The 26,448-nt window shown below is 40.1% G+C and overlaps 2 protein-coding genes across 2 annotated transcripts in view; one reads left to right on the top strand and one right to left on the bottom strand.

Annotated features, from left to right (window-relative positions):
- The window catches only part of KLB (klotho beta), a 19,190-nt gene extending 760 nt beyond the window's left edge, over positions 1-18,430 (top strand). The window contains exons 2-5 of the mRNA XM_019472298.1: positions 8,693-9,200; positions 12,965-13,233; positions 14,858-16,001; positions 18,069-18,430. Coding sequence (XP_019327843.1) covers positions 8,693-9,200; positions 12,965-13,233; positions 14,858-16,001; positions 18,069-18,430 — 2,283 coding nt within the window. The remainder of the gene's footprint in view (positions 1-8,692; positions 9,201-12,964; positions 13,234-14,857; positions 16,002-18,068) is intronic.
- Positions 18,431-21,311: 2,881 nt separating this feature from the next.
- On the bottom strand, positions 21,312-26,343 carry RPL9 (ribosomal protein L9). The gene is made up of 7 exons (XM_009280149.1): positions 26,227-26,343; positions 26,029-26,144; positions 25,032-25,127; positions 24,573-24,705; positions 23,063-23,143; positions 22,461-22,578; positions 21,312-21,419 (listed from the first exon to the last, which is right to left on the bottom strand). Exons 1-6 carry the CDS (start codon positions 26,270-26,272, stop codon positions 22,472-22,474), a joined length of 579 nt encoding a protein of 192 aa, XP_009278424.1. The 5' UTR covers positions 26,273-26,343; the 3' UTR covers positions 21,312-21,419; positions 22,461-22,471.
- Between the last annotated feature and the right edge of the window lie 105 nt (positions 26,344-26,448).

Below are 26,448 nucleotides of genomic sequence, written 5' to 3'. Positions count from 1 at the left end.
TGATCTTGCACCGCCACGGGAAATGATGGGAGGGATCAATCATGTAGTCAATGTTTAAAAAAAAAAAAAATCAAGGAATGTGAAAACATCGAGAAAATACCCTTAGCTAAGGCAGTCTTTTTTTAATCCTCATGTTGATTTTATTGTTGTTGTCACAACAGCTGACTCGGTAATTATTTGTTTTAAAGTGCTTGTTTATTACTTTATTTAGACTAGGTTTTGCCTACAAAATCTGGCTATTAAAAAGCATGATTTTCCTTCTTTATTCTTTTCACTTAAACACATTGACATGACCATTCATTTGGCTACACTGAAATGACTATTCTATCAGTTTAAAATGAAATGTATTTGCATTTGCATATTGGATCAATTCTACTAGCAATAGAGTATGTATATACTCTCTCTATGTAATATATATAATCCTTATATATATATTTATATATAAATACCGTGTATATATATAAAGTTCTAGCTTAGTAAGATCATATTGCAAAATGTTTATCGCTGAACTAGCCAGGTCAGCAGTTCCTGGGTTTGGAAGAAAACGAATGTCCCCTTCAGTATTTGAGAGTTTCAAAATTACATTATTTCCATTACGTTCTCAGCATTTTAATTTTTATGTCAGTCTTATTTTATTTATCAGCTGTCTTCTACAGAATTACACATCCAAAAGGCTTGATTGCATGATCAGTAGTTTCAACAGCTGCAGTACTGGGTCCTCAGTTCATGGTATTCTTTCTTTGGGAAGGACAAAAAGAGAAATCTGAAGCAGACTAAGGACTAAGGAGAAAGTGCAAACGTTCATGGTATTCTCAACAGCATTACAGAGTTTACAGCATCTCCTCTGATAGATTATTAATTTCATTCTACAGAATAGCTAGTTCCTATGCATAGGAGCTTATATTCTTATTTTCTTTTGCTATAATTTAAAACAATTTCGAATAACAGCAGTTTAAGATACAATACAGCATTTTTGTCATCTGTCATGCTCGAAGTACTTTACAGAGCAGGTCACTATCCTGTCTCTGTTTGATAGAGCAGCTGGTATAATTCCCCCTGCTCAAACTATTCCTAGCTGTCACAAAGAGAATTTTTCTACTACTTACCATACATTATAAATGTAATCAACAAATAAATCTGAATGTATTTGTCCTACGGAAAGAAGTATGCATGTGGGAAAAAATTAATTGCCAGAGTACTTAAAAATATTCTGCAACTGACCATTTCTGTTTTTGCTTCTGGGCTTGAACCTGCAGAACCTCCTTTTTCAGAAAACTCACACTGCAGTCAATAGAAGTTTTACACATAGAAAAGTCATTGAGCATCCTGAGTCACTGATTTCAGACATAGCACAAGAATGATTTAACTATAGAGATTTGTGAAGCATCTCAAAGAGAACTGATGCTCAATCGTTTTTATTTTCAAATGCTATATAAAATATATGTGATACAATACACGTAAAAGATACAGCATAAGTTTGTAGCATTTCTTGCCTTCATTTCTGAGTGGCACAATCAAAACTGGGGTACCAACTAGGCAGTCTCTGCATTTTCCCACTCTGTGAAATCCATGTTAGCAGCACACAGCACGAAGAGAGTAATGCCTCTGCTGAAGAATCAATTGGGTGTTCCAGGGAGCCAAGCACAGCTGGGCCTGATGTACAAATTACTGACCTAAGTTCCTTGGTCAATATTATTTAACTCTCAGACATGATCTGATAGTTGGTTCTAGTTTTAAAGTCTGTGAATCTGGGTATAAAATAAATACTTCAATGAAACAGTTAATGAGACTTTCAGCAGCATTAACAATCCATTAACTAGTATTTTATTATTCTTGGGCAGAAATTATTTTCGTGTTCTATCTTTCTTACAGCCCCATCGACATTACCTAAAGTATTAGCAGTTCTCTCCTGTGGCACTGTAAAATTTCTGAAGATTTTAGGTCTTCATGAAGAATCTCAAATTTGTAGTAATATATTTGAGGAACTGGAGTTTGATGTTTGGGGTTGGAGGTGGAATGGAAGCTCTTGAGGTACCAGTCGACATGAGTCAACTCTTCTTATTTTTTTTTTTTTTTCTTAATAAAATGTAATTGAAGCCAGTCATTCCACAGAAGTCATAGGTGGTATTGTATGTTTCAAGCCAACTAGCCAGAAGATTGTTGTGGGTATCTAAATGTTCAGTTTGTTTAGTATTGTTGATAATACCGTATTAATATAATGTATTGATGCACAATCAGGATTCATGTGTTGTGAAATGTCTCCCCTTTGAGACGTAGGGAATGTTACAAGAATCTCTCTTTAAAGAGATTTCACATGGCTTTTTATATCAGGGCTGGTATATGCAAATCTGTGTCTCAGACATTGTATTATGGCTACCTTCTAATTTACCACTGCAAACCAAAAATGTCCCCCCCAAAATAAAAGACCAACAAAAATGTTAGGTTTTGGCAGCCTGTTAAAGCTGTTGGAAAGATTCCCGTTTATGTCATCGGCTTTAGGAAGAGCCACATTCTTGTCCATGTCAGGGCATCATTTTTGGACAGGCTGTTGAAAGACAGTATTCTCCATGCCAGCCTATGTACATTACCAGGTCCACCCATGAAATATGCTGGGCAGGAAAAACAGGTTTAATCTGTTAACTAATCTGGTCATCACTCTGTTACATAGCAAATTGCTGAATGATCATTCTCAAGCCTTTTTGTAGAACCTTTAGATAAAATAAATGAGGCTCTCTCATGAGTCCTACTTTTAGTTTCATTTACCAGTGCACTGTTGCAGTTGCGGTGTTGTGAGAACTAATCACCATTTATATAAAGGAGTGCTTTTATGTGATATATCAATCATAAACTGAAGCCAAGTTTCATAGAATCACAAAAACAATATAACAAACCATAAACCTCTGCTTTTTTTGGACTTTGGATTATTTTATGGTAAAAACAGTTTGAAAGTTGCTGGAGATTTTTGTGTCTCTAGAAGAGGGCTGAAGAATTTCTCATAATTTTAAACTATCAATTTTAGTAGACTAAAGAAATCCAACATCTTAAAACTCAAATAATTGGCTGGCATAAGGAAAAAGTCCATGCATTTTAGAACTGACTAAAAAATGATCTGCTTCCGTGAATGAATTCAGGTAGGTAATTAGGTAGATAATCATCTTATTAAGGCTTTTCAACAAAAGTAGGATTGGTCTGTCTTCATCAAGCCCCAGAGCCCTATGGTGTTGGCTAGCACAAGGCATTGCAGATGCTGCATCACCTAATACGTGTGCTTTCCTTCTGCGCCTTGCATCCTTTTAAGGGAATGCCCCAGACACATCTATTTAAGAGACAGTCCTGCCTTTTACATGGGTCTTGCTATTCAAGACCCATAAAGAGGGCTGGTGAATGTGGAAGCAAAGGCTGCTAAGCAGGGTGCTTAGGAGATCCACATGGGGAAAATAATCCACAGAAGAACTCAAAATTTCGATTTAAAAAACATATTTGCATGTTACTACGTATGCTTTTCATACGCAGAGGGTAATAATTGCTACTGATCATTTTAAAGGACCTGATACTACTTCCATGGAAATGAATAGGAAATTTGAAGTTTGCCGCTTATAAATTGCTAAGGGGTTCACGTAGCTAAATCTCTATTCAATTGCATGATCATTAACACTAACACGAGGAGCATGTGGAATCTTATAGCAGACGGAGTGTGGCCATCAAAAGTGTATCTCCTTTCTTCATTGAAGGAGTCTGTACTTCACAAAAGCAACATCGGAAAACAAGTAATGGTAACATGTAACTTGCCATGCAATATTTGAAAGACACATCAAAGAAGATACAAAACATATGAGCTTGCTCCTGAGGCAGCTGTCATACTGAGGCAGAGAAGAAAAAAACTGCACACAGAAAAATTAGATTGATTTCTTTGATTTAACAGTAAATAAATCTGACAAGAAGCAAGAAAATATAAAGCAGATGAATCATTGTGGCTGGACCTAAATGAGATATATAGCTGATATATTATTACCTTTTTCTCTGGATCTAGTTATGTTCTTTTATACTTAGATTGAGGTTTGTAAAGATCACAAACTGCAGACCAAGCTGTCTTCTTTTCGTCCTCTGTAACAGTGCCCTCCGGGCAGTTCTGCCTTTGCTACCTAACAGGCAGAAAGGGGATTTTTTTTTTTTTCCCCTGTTAAAGATCATTCACACTCCTTTCCATCTGGCAGAAAAGCCCGGGAGAAAACTGTCAGAGTAAGATCTCCCTAAAAATTTTCTTCATGGACACACCTTCATATCACATACTGGGAAAAGGCAATAAATTCCCTTTCAAACATGGTGTCTCCATACAAATCTGTCACAGATCAGGTTCATCTCTGTGCCCAGCTGCATTACTCCCAGCTCTTTGTTAGCTCTCACTATGCCAGGATCTCTTCGTGGACACTGCTGCCTTTGGGATCTGTGGATGAGCATGTCCCAGAGAAGTCCATTATTCATTCTCCTTAAAAACAAATTTCTACTGAATGAATGGGGAATAATTCTTATCTCTACGTCCAACCAGACACTTTCTTCCCTTCCTCCAAAGGGGCCTTCTTTCCTCAGGATCTAGAAAGATGAAGCTACACCAGTGCCCGTATTTCTTACAGGAGGAGGGAAATCTGTCTCCATCAAGTACAGCTCTAGGGTGGACAGCAGAATTGTCTATGCTTGTAAATGTCTTTGCTGGAAGATTTTTCAAACAGTAGCAGCCATCAGTGATGATGTAAAAGTCAGCACTGATTCACGCTTTTTTTGTATGATTTGTTATTTTCAGGTTAGCTTTCTTATACTTCTTGGAAATCATCAGGAAAAACACAGTCCAAAGGCAAGGCAGTTAGCATACAACAAATTTAATGATAAAGCCTCAGTCATTCAAACCACCCTCTTAGAAATTCAATTGCCAACATCTCAAGAGCCCTTTTTTCCTTCACAAGTATTGAGCTTCAGAGTCAGTTTGCAAAATAAGGGCTTTAACTCTACTGACTACATGGCATCTTTACCACAGGCCAAAAGGGCCTTGAACTGAAATATACTCTCCAAATAAGCTGCACACACCTGCCCTTCTTCTAAGGTGATGTTTAACACCATCATCATTAGACTCTGTATTCTAGCTCTTCATGGTTTAAAAACCAAACAATTAAACACAAAGCCAGAATCATTTTATTAGCATTTTTTTAATTCTAGTTTTCCTAAATGTTCTTTCTCTCCAGCACACTAAAATAACTCCATATACCCCTGACATTGTTTTGTGTGCTCATTGCTGAGACATTCAAGGAAAATTGCTTGACTTTAATGTATCTTAAGAATTTGAAAGTATTGGTCTTTCAATAGTAAGCTCTTTGTGTACGTACATGATAAATTACAGGATCAGATTTTGAAGGAGTATGAGAATATTTCAAGGAGGAGAACAATACTGTTGTCTTGATTTTATTAAATTGACGTATCTAGCCTTTTTACAGGGTTAATACTAACTGACTTAGCACTGTGTGACTTTCAAGTCTATAGTATAATTTCTATATTAATACCGGGAAAATATGGTGAAATTAATGTGTCATATGTATCTAGAATAAATACACAATATTGATCCTGCTTTCACTGTGTACTTAGCCTTGACATTTGTCCTTGATCTAACAAGGAAAGTGAAAGATTAGGGATTAAACTCTAACTGAAAAAAGATTAGTCAAGATTTACTCAAAATAGTCAATTTGATGTATGATACAGCTTTTAAATTGATGTTTGTTTCATATGTGATCTTACAAAACAAATTATATTAATCAGTTGGTTCCACCAACAATAGTTTGCACTTAGCAAACACCTTCCATCTGAGAATGTTAAGCTGCTTTACAAATAATTAACAACTCAAAACAGAATTATAGACAAGCAAATGCTATTGTCTCTACTACGTCTGTAAAAACCCTTACTATAGACAGAGTGACAATATTTTTTCAATAGAGTTAACCTTTAGAATTAAGAGACATCAGTGACACATGAATTTGTGTATGGGGATCCTATCTTGACTCATATTAAATGTACTTATTTGTACTTGAGGTCTACTCCTGTAGAATCATACCTATGGCTGTATTCTCTATGGTAGACAATATTTTTAATAGTAACTTTATTTTCCTCTAATCAACCGCTGGAAGGTGTGTATGAATACAATGGGTTGTCGCTGATTGTCTTTTACCTGTCAGTAATGCATTCTAATTAGTTGGGTTTTTGGCAAAGCCATCTTTCTCCACTTCACCTAGAAGTGTGTGATTGCTAAGATTTACCTGGTGCTATTGTCATGCTACTTGGCACTGTGCATAATACAGCTGAGTTCAGCAGGGTTTTTCTTGTTGAGCCAACGCAACCGTATACTTTTGATTAAACTGTGGTGTTAGTAGCCTGTGTCTGGGGAAAAAAATAAACTAAGCAGGTGAGAAGTCACTAGAGGCAGAGAACAAAGCAAGCCTGGACCCAGCAGCCATCCCAGGCTGGAGGGACCTTCAGGAGAGGACGGTGAGGGTAACTGAGGAGATGGCACTTGAATTTTCTGATGAGACTAGTAAGACATCCATTTTATAATATTTTAACTGTATCTTGCAATTTGCCTCATGAGTACAATTTTGCTGACTTCTCTTTTCAGCTACAGAACCTGCATTTCAAAGGTTAATGTTACTTTATCAGTATTTTCAAAGACAGACCTTGAACAAATGTTACGAGCGTGACCTTAGAAACCATAAACAACTGATACACAAAATTTCACAAACTGTAATTCTTCGGTACTCCCTAGCTTAACCAAATATCTACCTGCATCAGGTCTTTTGTTTTTTTAAACTGTCAAGGCTGTGTGTTTCTAGATAAATTAACTGAAATTATTGTCAAAGGTAAGCAATGCTGTTTGGCTTGGTAATGATGTCAGTCTATCTCGGCACTCTAAGTGTTTCACAATGCTTCTCAATGTTTTTTCTGGGTGCAAGCAGTTATTTTCTTTCCAGCTTAAGAGTATAAAGCCACACTTCAGGAATAAGGTAAACCCTGAGTTACTTGACAACTCCGTAGCTGGGAGAGGTCAGCTCCCCTCCCCTGTGTCAGATCCTCTGCTGTGATTCATGCTGCGATCCAGAGTCACCCTTCTCTGACAACCTAGCTCTCCCCTTTTCCCATGGGACTCGGACAATGCTAGTGGTTCCTCAGTCGCCCATGTGTTTCTTTTTTCGTTGCTGTATTCTCTTATTTAAGTAATTAACAATATGACATTTGAAGGTAATTCTTGTGTGTGACAATGTTAAGCTTTTTAAAACATGATGATAATCAGAAAAATGGAATTAAGATGTGATACCAGGTATGCTTTCATTGTCACTAACATGAATAGCAAACTTCTGTCTGTCCTAGGACAGTCAATATTTGGCCAATTATGAGTACTAAAACATGCCATACCTAATAGATCTTATGAGATACTGCTGCCAAATTTCCTTTTAAAACCAAAGTGTTGTTGCTCTCTACTTAAAATGAATAAGCTTCATTCTGTGCTGTTGCACGTACTGTCAGAAAATTTATTATTATAGCAGCTTCAAAGAAGAAATGAACTAAAATCCTGGATCAAAATTCTCACACGGAACTGTGAAACTTGACATTTGGGTTCAAACTTTGCAGCTGGGTCCTTTCTCCAAGTTTTTACATTTAGGGACTGTGCAAATATCAAAAGTTGAACACTTACTCATATGGTTAGGACAAACTAAAACAAATGGAAGTGTATCCCAAGAGGAGGGATGGGGCGGATGTAGTTTGATCAGAGTAAATCCAGGTAACCCCCATAGCACAGAGCAGTTAATAGCACAGAGCCAACACTGACAGAGGAAACATCATTTGAGACCTTATTGCAGCCTATCAGTACTTCAAGGGGGCTTATAAAAAAGATGGCGGCAAACTTTTGAGCAGGGCCTGTTGCGACAGGACAAGGGGGAATGGCTTTAAACTAAAGGGGGGTAGATTTAGACTAGATACAAGGAAGAAATTTTTTATGCTGAGGGTGGTGAAACACTGGCACAGGTTGCCCAAGAGGTGGGGTTTTTTTTCAGAGAGGTGGTGGATGCCCCATCCCTGGAAACATTCAAGGTCAGGTTGGACGGGGCTCCTGCCCACGGCAGGGGGGTTGGACTAGATGACCTTTAGAGGTCCCTTCCAACCCAAACTATTCTATGATTCTATGATTTGAGATGCATAATTTATGGAAAAATTGCAAGGATGGTTTAAAATTTTAACAGTATCAGCAATCACTGCTTGACAAAGAAAGACCTAGATGGGACTGTCTAGATCACAGAGTTCAAATCCCACCATCAACAGCTGTTTAGTCCCAAAGTGTCCATGTAACAGCTATTCACATCCCTGCCGGGAACTCTTGTGACATTTAGACCTATGTTAAAAGGCAAAAAGCCACAGCCCTAATGTATCATAGGAATAGTGCACATGAGATACTGAGCATTAGCACCATCTTAAGGTACCTTGCAGTATAACAGTCATTGCCCATGACAACTGTGCGGGGTAATTAGCGTGCCTTAACTGTTTGTTAATCTTTCCATAGAAGTCTGCAGTGAATCAGATGCAGCTACCTGCCCGTCTAGCTGCCGACGCACATGGAGACTTATTAGAGAGTTACAATTTAATGTTATTTTTCTCTCATCAGGCTCATGCAAAAGTTTGGCGTAACTACAAAAAACACTTTCAGCCATATCAGAAGGGGATGATGTCCATAGTATTGGGATCCCACTGGATCGAACCTAACAAATCGGAAGATGCTTTGGACATTTCTAAATGTCAGCAGTCTATGGAGAGAGTACTCGGGTGGTTTGCTAAACCCATCCATGGGGACGGTGATTACCCAGAAGAACTGAAAAATGAATTCTCATTTTTGCCACGCTTTACTGAGGATGAGAAAAACTACGTAAAGGGAACAGCTGACTTCTTTGCATTTTCCTTTGGTCCTAATAACTTTAAGCCTCCAAACACTCTACCAAAAATGGGACAAAATTTGTCACTCAATTTGAGGGAAGTACTGAACTGGATTAAACTGGAATACAACAGTCCTCGAATCTTGATTGCAGAGAATGGCTGGTTCACTGACAGCCATGTGAAAACAGATGACACCACAGCCATCTACATGATGAAAAACTTCATTAATAAGGTTTTACAAGGTTTGTACACAAGTTAGTTGTTGGATTTTCAGAGAGCTTTTTAAGATCATTTGATATTTAGCTCTGTAATGATTTAATCATTTTTTTTAAAGAGATAATGGCAAATAAGTTAATTATTTACACTACATGAGTACAAGTCATGGATCAGGATCTACTGGTGCTAGGTGGTGTACAAACACAGAAAAAAAACATAGTCCCTGTCCCAGAAAGCTAAAGTCCAACATCTGCATTGGATTTTAAAACTAAATAAGTGCAAAACTGAGTCAAAAATTAATGAAAACAAATCTATTGGATATCACTTTTCACTGCTGGTAGCCCAGCTGTAAAACCTTTGTGCAGGTACATACCTTGACAGCAGGAAAACAAGACAGTGACTGCAGACTGTCATTGCCACGCTGGGGTCCTACTCCAACGTAAAATGCATGAAGGAAATCAGCAGGAGAAGGGTGATCATTCTTCAGGTTTATTACATGCCAAACAGAGATAATATGTTTTAAAGACACACTTTTAATCTTGATATTTTCCCTTCATAAAGCCAGCATACAGGGGGGTTCTCTGAAGGCAAAAGATTTAATTTTGTTTGAAATATAAATGCTTGTAGTACCTAAAGCCTCTGCAAAACCAGTATTTCTTTTCCCCCTCAGCCAGTTTGTAGGTTCGGTGCTGGGAGAGGGACAGCTGCTGGTCCCGAGAGCCATCCTCCCAGCAGGCTGCCCTGCTGCTGATGCCATACTGCAGTGGCGGGATGGCTCGCATCCCTTTACAAAAACCTTTCTTATCCTCCAAAAAGGGAAAACACGAGCAATCGTTTACTCTGACACCAAGTCAGGAAGTACTGTATCACCAACAAACATAATTAAGCTCCTAATGAAGATTTTCCAGATATATTTAAAGTTGGTTCAAATTGTAAACTTCACATAGTGCAACTATGCAATATGTCCTGCCTTTTCCAGATTTTGAGGAGGTTACATTCCGGTGTTTGGTTTATATTTTAAATACTGCCTTGACACAGCAGGAAAGTCGAGATGCAGACCTGGATTTGGAGTTGTGGAACAGGTAGATTTCTGGACACATGCATAAGAAAATCCATAGTGTGTTCTTTTTTTGAAGCCTTTACAGCAGACCTGGCTGTAATAACCATCCACGGATTCACACTTCTGAAATACTTGCTCAGTGTTCAACCAATCTACTTCTCAAGAAATGTCATCATCTGTATGCAGATACTTCAACCTCTGCGTCAAAATGCAGGATTCTCTCTTAACTAATGCATTTTTTTGTGAAGCAAACTTTAATTTGTCTGATCAGGAATAATATTTGGAACATATTTTCATATTTTTACTTACAGAGAAGTCAGGTATGAATTTGCTGTTTGCAGCAAAATCAATTAGGTCATGTTAACCTCATAACACCATTTATATAGGCCAAATTGTAACGGGATGGTGGCTGTTCAGATAACATGTAACAGGCTATGAGGAGCTATACTGTGTGTGTGTGTGTGTGTGGTCAAGGAGAGTGCTGTAAACTTTGTAGTGTATGTCTGTATCTTACAGTCCTGTGAGTCACAAAAATATGTGATGTATAACATCACCATTGCAATGAACTGACCCCGATTATGCTGCAAGGATGCCATGGAAACTACAGCTTCTCAGTGGCATGCATGTGCCTGTCAATACTGAAACTATTACTTCTGCAGAAGGACTCCAAGGCTCCACCTATAGCAGGCACAGAAATGCCTTGAGATCTGCTTCCATGGATGTCACCTCTGGTGACACAGGGAGCTTAGCTGACTCCTGACCTCTCGCGCCTTCAGCCCCTTGTTCCTGCCCCCAGCCATCCCCTTGGTTTTTAGGAGGATTTTCTCATCCCCACTCTAACGTTCAATGAGGATCCTGACTTCTGCTTCTGCCCTTTCCTTTCACTGTCACTGCAGACAATGCTACAAACATACTCTCGCGCTGATCCACAGGATCTCTACCTATCACCCGCCTAACTATTAATTCTTACCACAAAATATAGATAAAATAGTGCTTTTGTCCCTACCCATTTAAACAGCCAAAAATTCTCATCTAGGCATGCACCATCTTGAGTACCACAGCATCTTTTGCTCTGACAACTAAACTTAGTTCCCATCCATTCGGTATGCTTCTAGAAAAAAATATTTTTTCTCAGTTGTCACTTATGCTGTCCCTATGTGTCTACTTCCATTTGTTCAACCTTCCTCATTGCAGACATGAAGACTCATCTTTACTTGCAAGGCCCTTCTGGCCTATCGCTTTATCCTCTACATCATTCTCCACCTCTGTGCTTTGCAATTGATGTTTTCAGACATTTTTGTACTTTCTCCCATCGTTTCCCTAATATTTAGAAGTTGCTTTTCTCAAAAATACATGCCATTGTATTGCTTTGTTACATTCCCTCATCTCCTTACCAGTATTCTGGCCTTGTCTATCAGCTTCTCATATACTTACATTGCAAGCTCTTGGGTTTTCTGATTTCTTCATTCAGCAGCTAGTAAAATGTCACACTTGACTAAGGCAGTACTGCTGGGTACCTTGTTACTCTGCTGCATGAATACAAGTACTGTGCAAAACTGCCTCTGCCTCCTGCTGAAGTTGCGGCATGGTGTGACTAAGGCAAAGAAGTTCAGTGGAAATATAAAATTATGCAAAGTGAAAGGTCCTGAGAAAATAAGGCAAAGCAATGTTGGGTGAGAATAGAGCTTTAAATCAGAATACTTCATCTTTATTCCTTGGCTTACTGTCAGTGGACTACAGGTAAAATATGGCTGTCCGTCTGTCTGTGTCAAAATCCTCAGTAACCCCACTCGGTCACTGCTTTGCCCTTGATATTCCAGCCCTTGTAAGGTTAACGTGAGGAGTTATCCTGCGTTATTTCCTAGCTTAACGGTGGCGACAGGCAGCTAACATGACTGAGCATGGAGTTTGGACTTTTTCCTCCAGGCTGCCAGCTGGTACACGCTGTAGGTGGGTAACAAACACTGTTGTTAGTTGGTGTCTAGCGAGAAGCTGCTTTGGAAGTTCTGCTGCCCTCCCTGGTGAATCAGGTTCCACATCTGAGAAAGCAGCAATTTTGTCACCTTTCTCATATATTATATGTGGAAGATTATATGTATACTCCTTTGCAAGGTGGAGGGACATTAAGATTGACTGAAGAAACATACACGTGCTGCACCCATTCTATGAATAAATCAAACACTTCAGTCTCTGGGTTGATCAACCCTGCTTCTTCTGAAGTTATTACATGTCCCATACCAACACATTTTTCCATTTAGAAGCTGAACAGACATTCCTAAATGTTTGAGCTTGCAGCGATCTTTCAAATAAAGGTAGAGATTTTTAGCTTCATGACAAATACAAAGTCACAAACTGGATCAACTGTCGCACCCTTAATTTTTAGTCATGATTCTCTAATTTTATTGGTATATATTAGTTGCAAATCATCAAATGCAACTTAAAACCTGGATGTGGCATAACATTTCATGTTTGCTCAGAGCAGAAATAAAGTATCCTACAGTAATTTAATTTCTTAAGGAACTAGTGATGTACATATTTTTTTAATGAATAAGGACTAAGATATATAATGTCTGTCACAGTTTTGCAATTAATTACAATGGGCCAGTAACCCTATGAGTGTTGAGAAAACCCTCAAGATTTTCAAAGTGAATAGACCTTTCTCATAAATATCCCTTACATATGTTAAAGTCCTAAATATAAGACTCATGGATGTTACTTTCTCTTATGCAGCTATTAAATACGACAACATAGATGTGTTTGGTTACACAGCCTGGTCACTCCTTGATGGCTTTGAATGGCAACATGCTTACAACATCAGGCGTGGATTATTTTATGTAGATTTCAAAAGCAAAAAAAAGGAAAGGATTCCCAAGTCATCTGCACTTTATTATAAACAAATCATACGAGAAAATGGCTTCTTCCCAAGGGAGTCTACCCCAAGCTTGCAAGCTCAGTTCTCCTGTGACTTCTCCTGGGGTATCACCGAGTCTGTTCTCAAGGTAAGCGTAAAATACTGGGAAGACCGCTGGATGCAGAGCAATCAATGACTTTACTTCATGAATAAATGACTGTGTATGGCACCTTTTGTTCAGGAATCTCAATGCACACTGCAAACAGAAGTTAAGCCTAGCCATAATTGCATAGGTTCAATTTTATGTACTTTACAGGTTTTCGGGTGAGCTAGTCACAGAGCGCTGGGTGCTCCTGCGGCAGCAGACCCCTCTGCAGGGGCCCTTCCAAGGCTGGCCTTCCCTCGCCTTCCCTCTGCTTGTGTCTCCACGGGGCAGATCAGATCAGGAAATTTCAGACCAAGAAGTTGACCCCGGCCAATTGTTCCTGGGTTATTTTTCAAAGAGGGGAGTTTCCCAATCCAGTTCGCCGTGTGGCCATACGACAGCGCAACGGAGAGAGTGGCGCAGGGCAGGGACAAGGTGGTTATGCTGGTGGCAGCAGAGCTACCCACAGGCTCGAGGTCTTGTCTAAAGCTACTGAACAAGGCAGAAACAGATTCCTGGGTTGAGCCTGGCTCCAAGTGCCACTTAGACAAGTCCGTAACAAGCCGTTCTTTAAAAAGACTTATACCACAGGCGAAAATAACCAACATCAGCACATATGGCCTTTATCATCTGAGCTCACATTTGAAAGCAGATCATACCACCTTTTTTCCAAACTGGTTCCTACAGTATCTATTTCTGCTTTAAATGTGGTAGATAAGCTAACCATACGTATGGCCAGTGTTGGGATACTCTTTTTGTCATCACATACAGAAAGATAGTCCAATGACCAACATCAGCCTCAAAAAATAACAGCAAAACTCCATAATTTAACCTACTCACTGACAACCATAGGGAAAAAAAAAAAGCTTCTATAAACTTCGTTAATCATTCTGAGGAAATATGCAGCACAGAAAAGTGCATTTCCTTTTAAAAATCAGATTTAATCTAAATATTTTGAACTTCACTATATTGTATTACAAATCCTACAAAAAATCTTTTAAAAAATTGCAATAGTAAAAAAATATCCTGTGCTACACAGGGTACATCCTGTGCTAACCTTGTTAACTAGTAGATGATAGTAAAGCTATAACTAATATCAAACGCTACAAGCTGTTTGTGTCAGATGTTTGCATAGGCAGAAGGACTACCAGTAAGACCAGGGAACACTATGCCACAGTTTCACAAGGTTGATCTCAGCAGCAGTGCCAAAATAATCTGTGCCTGCCTTGTATACCCACCCAGTGATTGTTCTTACCACCCCGCTCTCCTGCCAGCTGCCTGAGAACTGCTGTTTGCATGACCACAGAGTGAACTCCATCCGGGAGATGTATCTGTGCAAAAATGTATGTCAGGTAGGCTGGTGGGAGGGCAAATGCCAGTGTGTAGCTGAATAGAAAGGAGAGTGCAATGTTTTCCATACATGAAGGAACAGAACAGGTAAGACGACCACTAGCACAGACAAAGCCCATATAGATGAGTCAGTTATCCTCTTCCCCTCGGAGCATCTAAGCAGGATCTTCTGACATCCTGCACTAATCCTACAGCCAAACACAGGCAGAAATGCAGACTACAAGCAGGCATTCATTTAATTAAACCCCATTGTAACATATCATTTTTATTTTCACAGGCAGAATCCGTGGCTTCCTCACCGCAGTTCTGTGATTCCAGCCTGTACCTCTGGAACATCACGGGAGATGGGCTCCTGCACAAAGTTAAAGGGGTGAAGCTAAAAACCCGACCAGCACAGTGCACGGATTTTGTCAGCATTAAAAAGCAACTTGACCTCCTGGAAAAAATGAAAGTCACCCATTACAGATTTGCGCTTGACTGGTCACTAATTTTACCCAACGGAGATTTGTCTGTGGTCAACAGGCAAGTTCTTAGGTATTACAGATGTGTGATTAGTGAAGTACTGAAACTCAGTGTTCAGTCCATGGTCACCTTATATTATCCAACTCACGCCTACCTGGGCCTGCCGGGTCCTTTGCTGCAGACAGGAGGATGGTTGAACCAGTCTACTGCCTACGCTTTTCAAGACTATGCCGCTTTATGTTTTCGGGAACTTGGCGATTTGGTTAAACTTTGGATTACAATAAACGAGCCTAACCAGCTAAGTCATGTCTACAATAGGAGCAGTAATGATACATACCGGGCAGCACACAATTTATTAATAGCACATGCCATGGCCTGGAAAATATACGATGAGCAGTACCGGTCCTTTCAGTATGGCAAAGTGTCCCTGTCCCTGCATTCGGACTGGGCTGAGCCTGCCAACCCCTACTTTGAATCTCATTCAAAAGCTGCCGACAGGTTTCTTCAGTTCGAAATAGGCTGGTTTGCCGATCCCATATTTAAGACTGGGGACTATCCAGCTACCATGAGGGAATACATCAGCTTTAAAAACAGAAAAGGCCTCTCGTACTCTTCACTGCCATCTTTCACAAGCGAGGAAAAGCAACTTGTCAAAGGTGCAGCTGACTTTTACGCGCTGAATCATTTCACCACCAGATTTGTGATTCATGAACCTCAGAATGGGAGCCAGTATGAATTTGATCATGACATCCAATTTCTGCAGGATATCACCTGCCTGAGCTCCCCTTCCCGTTTGGCAGTGGTGCCTTGGGGAGTGCGGAAAGTTCTCAAGTGGATTAAAAAAACCTACGGTGACATCGATATTTACATCACAGCAAATGGAATAGATGACCAGTCCTTAGACAATGATGAACTTAGAAATTATTACTTGGGAAAATACATACAGGAGGTTTTAAAAGGTGAGTATATGATAGATTCAAGTTCCCCAGAGCCATTTCTGTGGCACAGACCCAGGCATTCCTTAAGCAAGCACCTAAGACTTGCCCCAGACAGAGCAAGCAGCTCTGGTTGAGATGCAGGAACCGGCCTGATTCTGCAGGCATGCTCAGGGCAGATACAACACAAAGCAAGGGCATCAAACCCTCATGTGAAACGCAGCCACAGCTGCTTCCAGTTTAAACCATGTGAGAAGCCATCTGGGCATGCATATATAGCAGAGTAGTTATTCAGAAGTTAGTAGGAGATGGCACTTCAGACCAACAACTCCCAAGAGACAACTCTAATTTCTACTCTACAAAGAAAGGTGGGGGCCTCCTTACTTGCTGCTGAACTAGATTCATTGAACAGGAAAGCACAAGCAAGTCCAAGGAGACCCGGAGGGACATACAGAAGAAATACAGCGGGTCACCAGATTTTTAAGGAGCTGCTGTGGAAGGGAGAGTCAAACTCTAGTTCCTGTTCCACTACTTGCTTTCTCCTGTGCACCTACAGAAATCTAGTTCTTCACTTCAGAGAAAAATTAATCACAATTATGGAGGTAGAAGACAAAAATGTTCAAGGCAATGATCTTCAGCAATAGTTTATTGTATAAGTTATAGTTACTGTATAAGAAATGCTGCAGGGACATCACCCCTCCCATCCCTCTTCCTCCAACGTTTCCTCTTAACCAAATGTTAAGAGGAAAGCAGCAAGCCACAGGATACCAGAAAGGCCTCGGTACCTGAACCATACAGCCAAAACAAGACGTACAATACTTCATTGCACTCACTATTCCCTATTGGCAAGCACTAGCGAGTTCCCTGATCAGGACATGGGGCGTCCAAAAGCTCTTCTGAGGCACCTGTACCCAAGCATAGTCTACGTATCCTGCTTTCTCCTCTCTAGGAGTTAGCTACGTAAGAAATGAGACAGGTCTTACTCATGGCTAAGCATGGCTTCAGATTACTTTTAGACACCAACAAGAAACAGAGCATTCCTGCTCCAGTGCTTAGCTCTTTCTCAATTACTATAGGACTAATGAGCATTTGCTGATTTATTTTCCATGCTAATTTCACATTGCAAACAAAAGAACAGTAAATTATGTAAGGAAAAGGTTGTTTAAAGGGCACTTCATCATAGTATTCCCATTTTAATTTTCAGATAGCATGATGCTTTATAGTACTCACAGAAAGATCCCCCCAATTTACAATGTTCTTGCTTAACCTGGGTCACATCCCCGACTATACTCTCTGCTTACACATGAATTGGAGAGATGCTTACTCACCAAGGACTGCCATTTATGATTTCATTAAAGTATTTTCACCCAACAGTTGGGTGCAGCAGTGTAACATAGTCATACGTGCCATGGGGCTGCGCAGCTGGGTTTGGAGCAGGGCTGGAATTTTCAGAAAGCTCCTCTCATGGCACAGATGAGCAGCTGCTCCCCTTGAGTCATCGCAGCTGGGTTCAGTAAAGAGCAGCATCTGGCTTTTCCCAGGAAAGCAAGCTCCCAGCTCTAACCCTGTTCAAATCCAGCTTTCACAGAGTAGGTCCAGAAAATTCCCAAATTCTTTTTTTTTTTTTTAAAATGATGCACTGTTTCTACTTAATTAAGACAGTGGGAGCTGAGTATTGTTAGAAGCAGTAAGTGTAAAGATTTTATGGTGCAATTACGCTTTTTAAATTGATAATCATTTGAAATCTGAACTCATTACCAGAAGGTTTGCAGGTCATGCAAGGTTTTTATTTTTTACAAGGGCAGAAAGAGGGTAGATTTAGATTAGATATAAGGAAGAAATTCTTTACTGTGAGGGTGGTGAGACACTGGAACAGGTTGCCCAGAGAAGCTGTGGATGCTCCATCATTGGACATGTTCAAGATCAGGTTGGATGGGACTTTGAGCAACCTGACCTAGTGGAAGGTGTCTCTGCCCATGGCAGTGGGGTTAGAACTCTATGATCTTTAAGGTCCCTTCCGACCCAAACCATTCTATGGATTCTATGATTCTATTAACAACATTTGTTGGTTTTTTTCCCCCCCCTTCGCAGCATACTACATTGATAAAGTCAAGATTAAAGGCTACTATGCATTTAAGCTGACTGAAGAAAAATCTAAGCCCAGATTTGGATTCTTCACTTCGGATTCAAAAGGAAAGCCTTCAATAAAATTTTACAATAACCTGATAAGCAACAATGGCTTTCCTGCCGACTATTCAGTCTGTGATCCCCCCTACCAAGAAAAGCAGTGTAGCTTCTGCTTGTTTATTTCTCAGAAGAAGCCGTTAATCTTCTTTGCCTGCTGCCTTTTCTCTACCCTTATCTTGCTTTTAACCATTATTGTTTTTCACAAAAGAAAAAGAAGAAAACGTTTTAAGGCAAAAAGCATCCAGCGCATCTGTGTTTCATTTTAAAAAGGGGGCACAAGCCCACTTTCAGTGAGATCCATCACCGTTTGCATTCTACAGAGGACGATGCAGATCAGAGAACAGTAGAAAAGCACTACGTGAGTCACTCCAGTCACGCACACCCAGCATTTCGTTGGAAAATGGAAAGTAATTGTATGCACAGGAAGAAGGCCTATGATGACATTTCTTTCTGGTGAAATTACTTTTATCCACCTTCTGTATGTAGAAGTAAAATTCATCTATTTAAAAAAAGAAAGAAGAAAATTTTATGACTCTCCTGCGCCTTGGAATAACCTTTCAAAGTTTGACTTGAAAAGATATACTAAGCTGTGAGAACTGATACGCACTTTCTATGAACCTCTTTGGACCAAAGCATCTTGTGATGTATATTCATGTTATGAATGTTGTTGAGCATGAAACTGCAGTTGTTAGGGTTTACAAATAGAAGATTAAAATCCACACACTTTCAACTAAGTACAACACCGAGAATAAAATGTGCTGGGCCAGCTTCTGAAAATACCTCTAAAAGAACAAATCCAAGTTAACTCCATTGTCGACCAACATACCCATATCTCTTACCTATTGGGTGAAGTAGAGATCAGATGTTAACATTTTAAGCAAATGTCACTGGACCCACAGGAGACAAGTCAAAATAATACACAATCACTATTTTCATCTCCAAAATGGGGCAGCCGTAAAAATTTTTACTAGCAGAGAACATCAAAATAAATAGTAACTATTAATCTACTCAAGAGAGTGATGAATATAATTCTAAATTGCTCTTTTTCGTAGAAATAAATATATATTATCATCTTAGCTCTGGTCAAGTGCCAGCGCGAGCCATGGGTGGGATAAAACCGTGAGAGGAGTTTGTTGCTATTGCTGCATTAAACAAAAGCTACCAACCCAGGCATGATGCTCTTAAAGGATAAATGAACCTGCTAATCTCATTTAAACTTTTCAGGGACCAAACCCAGAGGTTTCCCTTGGTCTGGTTTTGGTCATCTCAAAGTGACCCCAACAAGTTTTTCCCGTGAACTGTACCATCATTTAAAATTCACATTGGCCAGCCTTTTCAGTCATTGCATCAAATTGCACGCTCAGATCATCACTGCCCAGGCAGGTACCACGCACCTCTGGAGAGGGGTAGAGAGGCTGCTCTAGAAATGGAAAGAAGGGCAGAAAGAGGCATCGGTTAAGTTCCTACTGCCTTCCTCCACTTTACAACCTTCTTTTCCAGTGGCTAGTACCCTTTTTGGGCCACAGTGAAACCCCCAACCTGTTCTCACTAGAAGCTAGTTACCTCAGTCTTAAGGTCCCCAAAACAGATAGATGCACTTTATCCGTACCCCAGTGCTTCTGAAGAGATGAGGCATATAAACACGTTGCCTTTTCCAACTGCATCTGAACACACAGGATAGCATCAAACACAAGGTAAATGATAATGTATTATGATAAAGTAAACAATAACGTAAATGATAAAGTATTACGGCCACTTACAGACTACTAGAAGCTTTGTGGAAGTGCCACTTTGAGGATTATGTGCAATCGACTGAACCCCAAACTGCCAATACTTGACCCAACCTTGAGTCTCAGTTCATAAATGCATGAGACTATTTCTCCATTATATTTCAAGTATTGGTCAACATCACAGCACGTTCATTAATTCAAAAGGTAAGTACTAGTAAAATGATGAGGGACTCTGGCCCATTTTACACTATAAAATGTTCTACCAGCACAGCAAACCACTCAGCTGTTAGACGAACATGCATCCTTCCGTTGCCCAAAGACACGGACTAGTTATCACTCACAGCAACTGGGGAATCAAACTGAAGCATACTACAAGGGAACTCCTCTTGAATTCCATGTGCATCGTGGGAGCACAGAAAACTTTGGAAGACTCCTTTAGTTGCACAATTTGAACAGCACGAGAACCCCTCTTAAAAATTTTAAGCAGGCCATGTACGAAGTCCATGCATGCAAAGTTTAGTACCACTACTTGTCCAGGCTGAGAGACCGCTACCACACACCAACCCCTGTTGAACTCAGTAGAATCACGCAAGTGAGCGCTTTGGGCAATTTTCTGAATTTTTTTAGGCGTGCATAGATGCTTTCCTCAATATTAAGCTTTAGCCACTTGTTGCCAAGTACATTTCTGCACTATCCCAGTATTTTCTGTGCAAAATTGAACGTAACAAGTGACAATATGGATGTTACCACAGCACAGAAATAGCACAAAATCCCAACTAGACATTGCTACGTGGCAAGATTAGTAACCAAGAAAAACAGAGAGCTATAGCCCCAGATGACACAAATCACCGCTGGTGAAACTCAGCAATAAACTCTGCCTGAACTCTGGGGTCAAGTCCTTGGTTTTCTTAATTGAGCAATACAGATAAAGCATCGTATTTTCAGACTACTGCTTCCACCTGTATTCAGTTTAAACAAGTCTTATAAATTTGGTTCCACTGATTCCAATTTTGGTTTTAATCTACTTCAGATTCTGTCATCACGAGCCTGAACTCCCCTCCAGAAATGGTACAAGGAAATCAGTTTTTGCGGTCATTGGTTTGAGGTTCTGAGATGATGTGAAAGAACACTAGTCCTTTCTGTGAGAACAATGCTTTTGCTATTTCTTAATGCTATGATCTAAAACTACCACTTCATGGCTTTACACACTGGGTCCACACTCCACCAGCATGAGGTTTCCAAACCATCAGACTTCATTCAGTCTGAATGTTCTCAGAGACCGGTAAGCAATGCGTCTGCAGCACTGCCTGCGGACTATCTGCCATTATCCTGTGACAATCTGCTTCTCCAAAAGCCAAAGATCTTGAACAGGTTCATGCAATCACCATTTAGTTCTTAAAAAAAAGAGGCCAAGATATGAAATATGTTTTATTTTATTAACCCTCTCATGGTGTTCAGGTTTTGTGTCAGACTCAGTACTTGCCGATATAATGCCTTATTGCCGTTCGTTTCAGGATCCAGACAACTGTAAATAAAAAGTTAAGAGCTTTTAGAAAGGTTTTAGCACTGCAAATGTGAAATTGGAAGTTTACAGACATATGACAAGTTAATTTATCTGATAGTTTTGAGCTATTAATGTCTGTCTTGCATTAAAGAATATGCTTAATTTTATGCAGACAAGATTACTTAAAGATGCCTTCAAACACAACAGCTCACAACCGTTTAACAAGCAGGTAACAAGATGTTCTGTCTCTCAAGGAACTTGGAACAGCACTAAAATAATTTTTTCAGCAGCTTGCAAGTGTCTGGTACCTGGCTGGTGATAAAAAAATTTAGTTTATGAAACTCACTTTATCTGCATCCTCTGTCTCAAGCTTAGGTTCAAAAGGCACACAACATCTATTTGATTTGCAAGTCAGCCGGTCTCGTTCTGCTCAAGTGTTTTGTACCATGTGTGGAACTATACATAGCTGAAACGCATCAAATTCCTTTGGCAGTTAAAATTCTTAAAATTATCCCAAAATCCTTGTACTCAACTTCAGTGACAAAGGTACATACACAATGTTAAGTAGTTGTCCATGTTAAATTGACCTTTGTTTACAAGCATTTACACACAAACTACACAGAAGACCTTTGTATATAAATTATGTGCTGCCCACTTTTTTTATGGAAGTCAGTGGCCAACCAGGAGGAACCTTTGTCTAAGAAAGTCTTCTCTGTAAATAGCTGTAAACCGGTCTGTCATGCTAGGTCAGTTGGTTTTAAATCCTCAGCCACCATCGTAAGTAGCATGCACAGCACAGAATACAGCACTTGAGAGTTAGGTATTTCTCCATACGGTAGCGTAATACCAAGTTGATGAGAGATGGAAAGTTGCTGTCAAGAGACCTAGCGGAAGTTCAGTTTTATGATACCTCTTATGATGCCTTCTACAAGCACAACTGCATCCCTGCTGGGAACCTGCTTAGCCACAGCCTTGTTAAAGTAGGTAAACCTCGTCAAGTCCCCAGATCGAGTAACCATCTCTACACGGAAGATGCACAATCTGCGTTAAGATGATACCAACCTATTAGAGTTTTACTCATCTGCCTGCTGTACTGTTCCTTTCTCGGAGACATAGATACCATCCAAGAATTTCCTGATATCCTTGTTCTTGACCGTAGTGGCTTGCTGGATCAAGGCAGCTGCAGACAAAGCAAGACCATTAGCACAACGCAAGAGGTCCAAGCCAACTTGTAGCCTTTGTTTACTCTCCAATATTTCAACTAACAAATGAAACTGTCATCTGGAGAAAGGAATTACCAATTTGAAATCCTGTCAGTTCTAAGGAAAACAGAATGCATTTCACCGAGCCTGTCTTGGCAGCTCAGGGCAGTGACAATTTATTACTGCACACTCGTACAACTGAAAAGCTGAAAAGTTTGGTGCCAAAAAGGCCATCAATACTGACTCCAAAAAAATGTTCTGTGGGCTTGTAAAAACATCTCCAAGTTTAGAAAAAGTGTAAAAAACTATGAAAAGCAATTACGGTGACTAGAGGAAAAAAAAAAAAAAGACTGAGCTGTCATTTACCTCAGGGTCTGAGAAAAAAGACAGTTTGCTAAGCTGACATCTTCAGATTAAAGTGGCCACATCATTATAGCTTCCCACACATCTACTTTCACAAACCTGAATTGGACACCAGTTCGATGTCATTCCCTTCAAGGATCAGCTCATCTTTCTGGGCTTGAGATACTGCACAGGAAACACCTACAGAAAGGAAAACGCACAATTGTTGGTGAAGACATTACATGTACTAAAGAAACAGTATTCGTGTCCTGTCCCAGTTTGCAGATCTAGAAAGTAGTATTCTAGGCAATAATTAGCTTCTATGACTTTGTTAAGAGCCCCCCAAACCCCTTCCAGGACTGTCCTCCCTCACACAGTTTCAGAACTCAAAGATTAGTGCAAGTCATGCTCTGGATTGAAAGCAACTAAGTAGTATTCCTACTTAAATGTTACTACATTACAGCATTAATCACCAACACTACGTACAAGCCAGAGACTTTGCCAGCATGGTTTCGTCAGCTAGGTGGTGCCATTTTCCACATTCTTATGTTCATTAAGACAAAACTGGAGTCACCCCAAACAAAAGTTATTAAAAAACCCTTGCCCTCGACACGTCAAGCACCATGTCTATACCAGCAACACTGCAAATACTCACAAGGAGTAAACACATGCAAGAGTCTAACAGGAAACTTTCATTTGCAAGGAGAACACCACAAGTAAGTTTGTATAGTTTTATCTGTTTAGTCAATAGATGTTAGCTTTTAAGCCAGCATTTTACTATCTTTGAAGTAAATGCCGACTTAAAAAATCAAATACAATAATCAAACCCACCCTTAATATCCCACAGTAAATCAAAGTCAAAGCCACCATTAAGTAACTGTGCTGTATATACCAGTGTTTTTGGACAAGTCTGATGCTATCTTCTAAAGTCACCCCAAAACACCATCAGTCACACTAAATATCCTTACCCATACCTTCACCAGAAGTGGAACTATCAAAAAAATGGATATGGAAATTCTTCCCTACAGTCGTAAGGCAACTGTGTTTACGACATGTCTTGTCTCCTCCTTTCGGAAGTTAAACAAGCTCCACCAAATGCCTACTCCGTTAGACATTTTGCTAGAACTCCAAGTACGCCAGACATAAGACCAACAGGTAAGATGACAATTTTCAAGTTTATCATACATGCTCCTAGACAATCAGGAAATTCGAAATACAACACCACTTCAAAGACCAAAAATATGATGCGGTGTGAATAGTTCACGGACAATGTTTAAAACGGAAACACCAATCTAAAATAAAGCACCTGCAGTATACCAACTATAAACACTGTCACGATCTCACAGTGATGAAAGTAAACACTGGACTCCTTGTGACTCATATTACAATAACTAGCTCTAAACTAGTTATTAGCTATTAGCTAGCTCTCATTACTAAAAATAAATTACAACAGCATTATTAATAATAAATCTAAACAGTGGCAAAGGTATCATAAGATTACGTAAATTTAGACAGGCAAATGCTGCTTCAACCATCATTCACCATCTCCTGTTATCAGTGGCAGTACCCAAAGAAAGTAGTTTAGAAACCCTAGTTAGAAATAGTGAAGTACATCTCCAGACACGCTCACCTGGCCTCATACGCACTCTGCGAATGTACTTCTCTCCCAAGAAGTTTCGGATTTCCACAAGTGAGCCATTATCCTGGATAACTACGTTGATTGGGAAGTGAGCGTACACTGACCTCATCTTGTAACGAAATCCCTAGGATAAAGGACATCATCAGATATTGAAAGCAGAATGCATCCAAAAGGTGAAACAAATGCGTTAAGCTTACTGGAGAGACCTAAACCAAAATATATTGAAAATAGTTTCTTAACAAGGGCAAGCCACTGAGCCCAAGAGACACCCAGAGTTTATTGTTTGTGCTTTCTTCCACCTGCAGAACTTGTTTGACAGGACGGGGGGGGGGGGAAGAGAGAGAAAGCTACATCTTGGATGCTTAGAAAAGCTCTCACTGAAGTAAAAGGCTGTCTGTTGTTGTCGTAACAAAAATGACACGAGTTATCCTATTTCAAAATAAAACTCACCAGTGTAACACCCTTTATCATGTTCTGTACATGGCTGCAAATTGTACGAACTGTCGCCAGTTCCTTTCTGTTACCCCACCACTTGTCAACACGTAGCTGTGTTAAAAAAAAATAAACAGAATTAAACAAAGCTTGCAGCTACACTTCAAAACTAGAAACGAAACATTTTTGTGACAAAGTAAGAGCGAGAAGTTCAGGTAAACTGCTTAAAAGCCCTCCTAACAAAAGCACAAAAGTACTTTGTTTCCTTGAAAGACGACTATTAAAGGCCCACCTAGCTCAAGCCTTTTAAGCCCTAACTCCCAGACATATGAGAAATAATTTTTTCTTCATATCTCATTACTAACAAATCTTCAAAGAAGCTGGGATAGATATTCTGACATCTTAAGCTGAAACATGTTTTATCAAATGCTAAACAGTGAATGGGTTGTTCCAAACTCACTCTCCTAGGCCTTAGCTATCAACTTTTTAATGAAACGCTGTTGTGGGGGTCCAGTGTTTTAATGGGACACTAGATGCCTGTGAAAAAGTAGCTGAAATCAGCCACTCTTCCCCTTTTTTTGTAGGTTTTAAGACAGCACAAAAATACTACGCATTTATTTAGAAAACATCTGCTCTCGTGACGTAACTTGCCAATTCTGAAAATTAAACGTAGAGATTTAGTTTTATCTAGCTAAGACTAACCAGTTTATAAAACAGAGCACGTAGTGATCAATCCCCTTCCCAGTAACCATCTGACTGTAACTACAAAAGAAAATCAACCAACAAATTCACTCCAGCACATCGCATAACTTCAAGAATTCCACAGTTCCCGAGTCGGTTCCAAGGTTCCATGAGACCAGCCTCTTTCAGGAAACACAGCAACAAGCGAAGAATTAAATAACTCACCTGCGGCTAAAAGTTTTGGTTCAATCTCCTGCACTATCGAGAAGTTTTAAAGCTAACCGTAAAGCCACCCTCCCTCTCTGGGCAGAGACACGACCTCCGCAGCACTCACCTTCTTGTGTTTCTTTCCCAGGAGAGACAGCTCCACATTGATGTGGTTAAAATCCCTTCGCAAGGTTCCTCTGGGGCCCTTTACAATGACTGTCCGGCCCTTCAGCGAAACACTGACTGGAAATCAAAGGCAGACGCGGGTTAACCGGCTGCGGGGTCAGCACCCCAAAACGCCTTTCAAAGGCACACGCAGACGTACCTTGCTCGGGGATGTCAACGGTCTGGTTGCTGAGAATGGTCTTCATTCTGCAAAGGACAACCGAAAGAAGCTGCAGACCCTCCAGGCCAGGCCCTTCTCCCGCGCCCTTTCCGCTCCTCCCCCCCGTACCCCGGAACGCGCAACTACGGAGCGCCGACCCGACGCCCCCACCCCCCCCGCCACCTCCGCGTCGCCACGGCGCCGCGCTCCGCTTCCCACCCC

This window comes from Aptenodytes forsteri, unplaced genomic scaffold, assembly GCF_000699145.1.
Source record: "Aptenodytes forsteri isolate BGI_AS27 unplaced genomic scaffold, ASM69914v1 Scaffold35, whole genome shotgun sequence".
NCBI classification, from domain to species: domain Eukaryota; kingdom Metazoa; phylum Chordata; class Aves; order Sphenisciformes; family Spheniscidae; genus Aptenodytes; species Aptenodytes forsteri.
This window is presented reverse-complemented; position numbering and strand designations above follow the sequence as displayed.

Coding starts and splice junctions, on each gene's coding strand:
- RPL9 (XM_009280149.1), bottom strand. CDS start 26,272: ATGAAGACCATTCTCAGCAACCAGACCGTTGACATCCCCGAGCAAG. Junction 25,128..26,028: donor TGGGAAAGAAACACAAGAAG/GTGAGTGCTGCG, acceptor TTTTTAACACAG/CTACGTGTTGACAAGTGGTG. Junction 22,579..23,062: donor CGAACTGGTGTCCAATTCAG/GTTTGTGAAAGT, acceptor CTTTGTCTGCAG/CTGCCTTGATCCAGCAAGCC.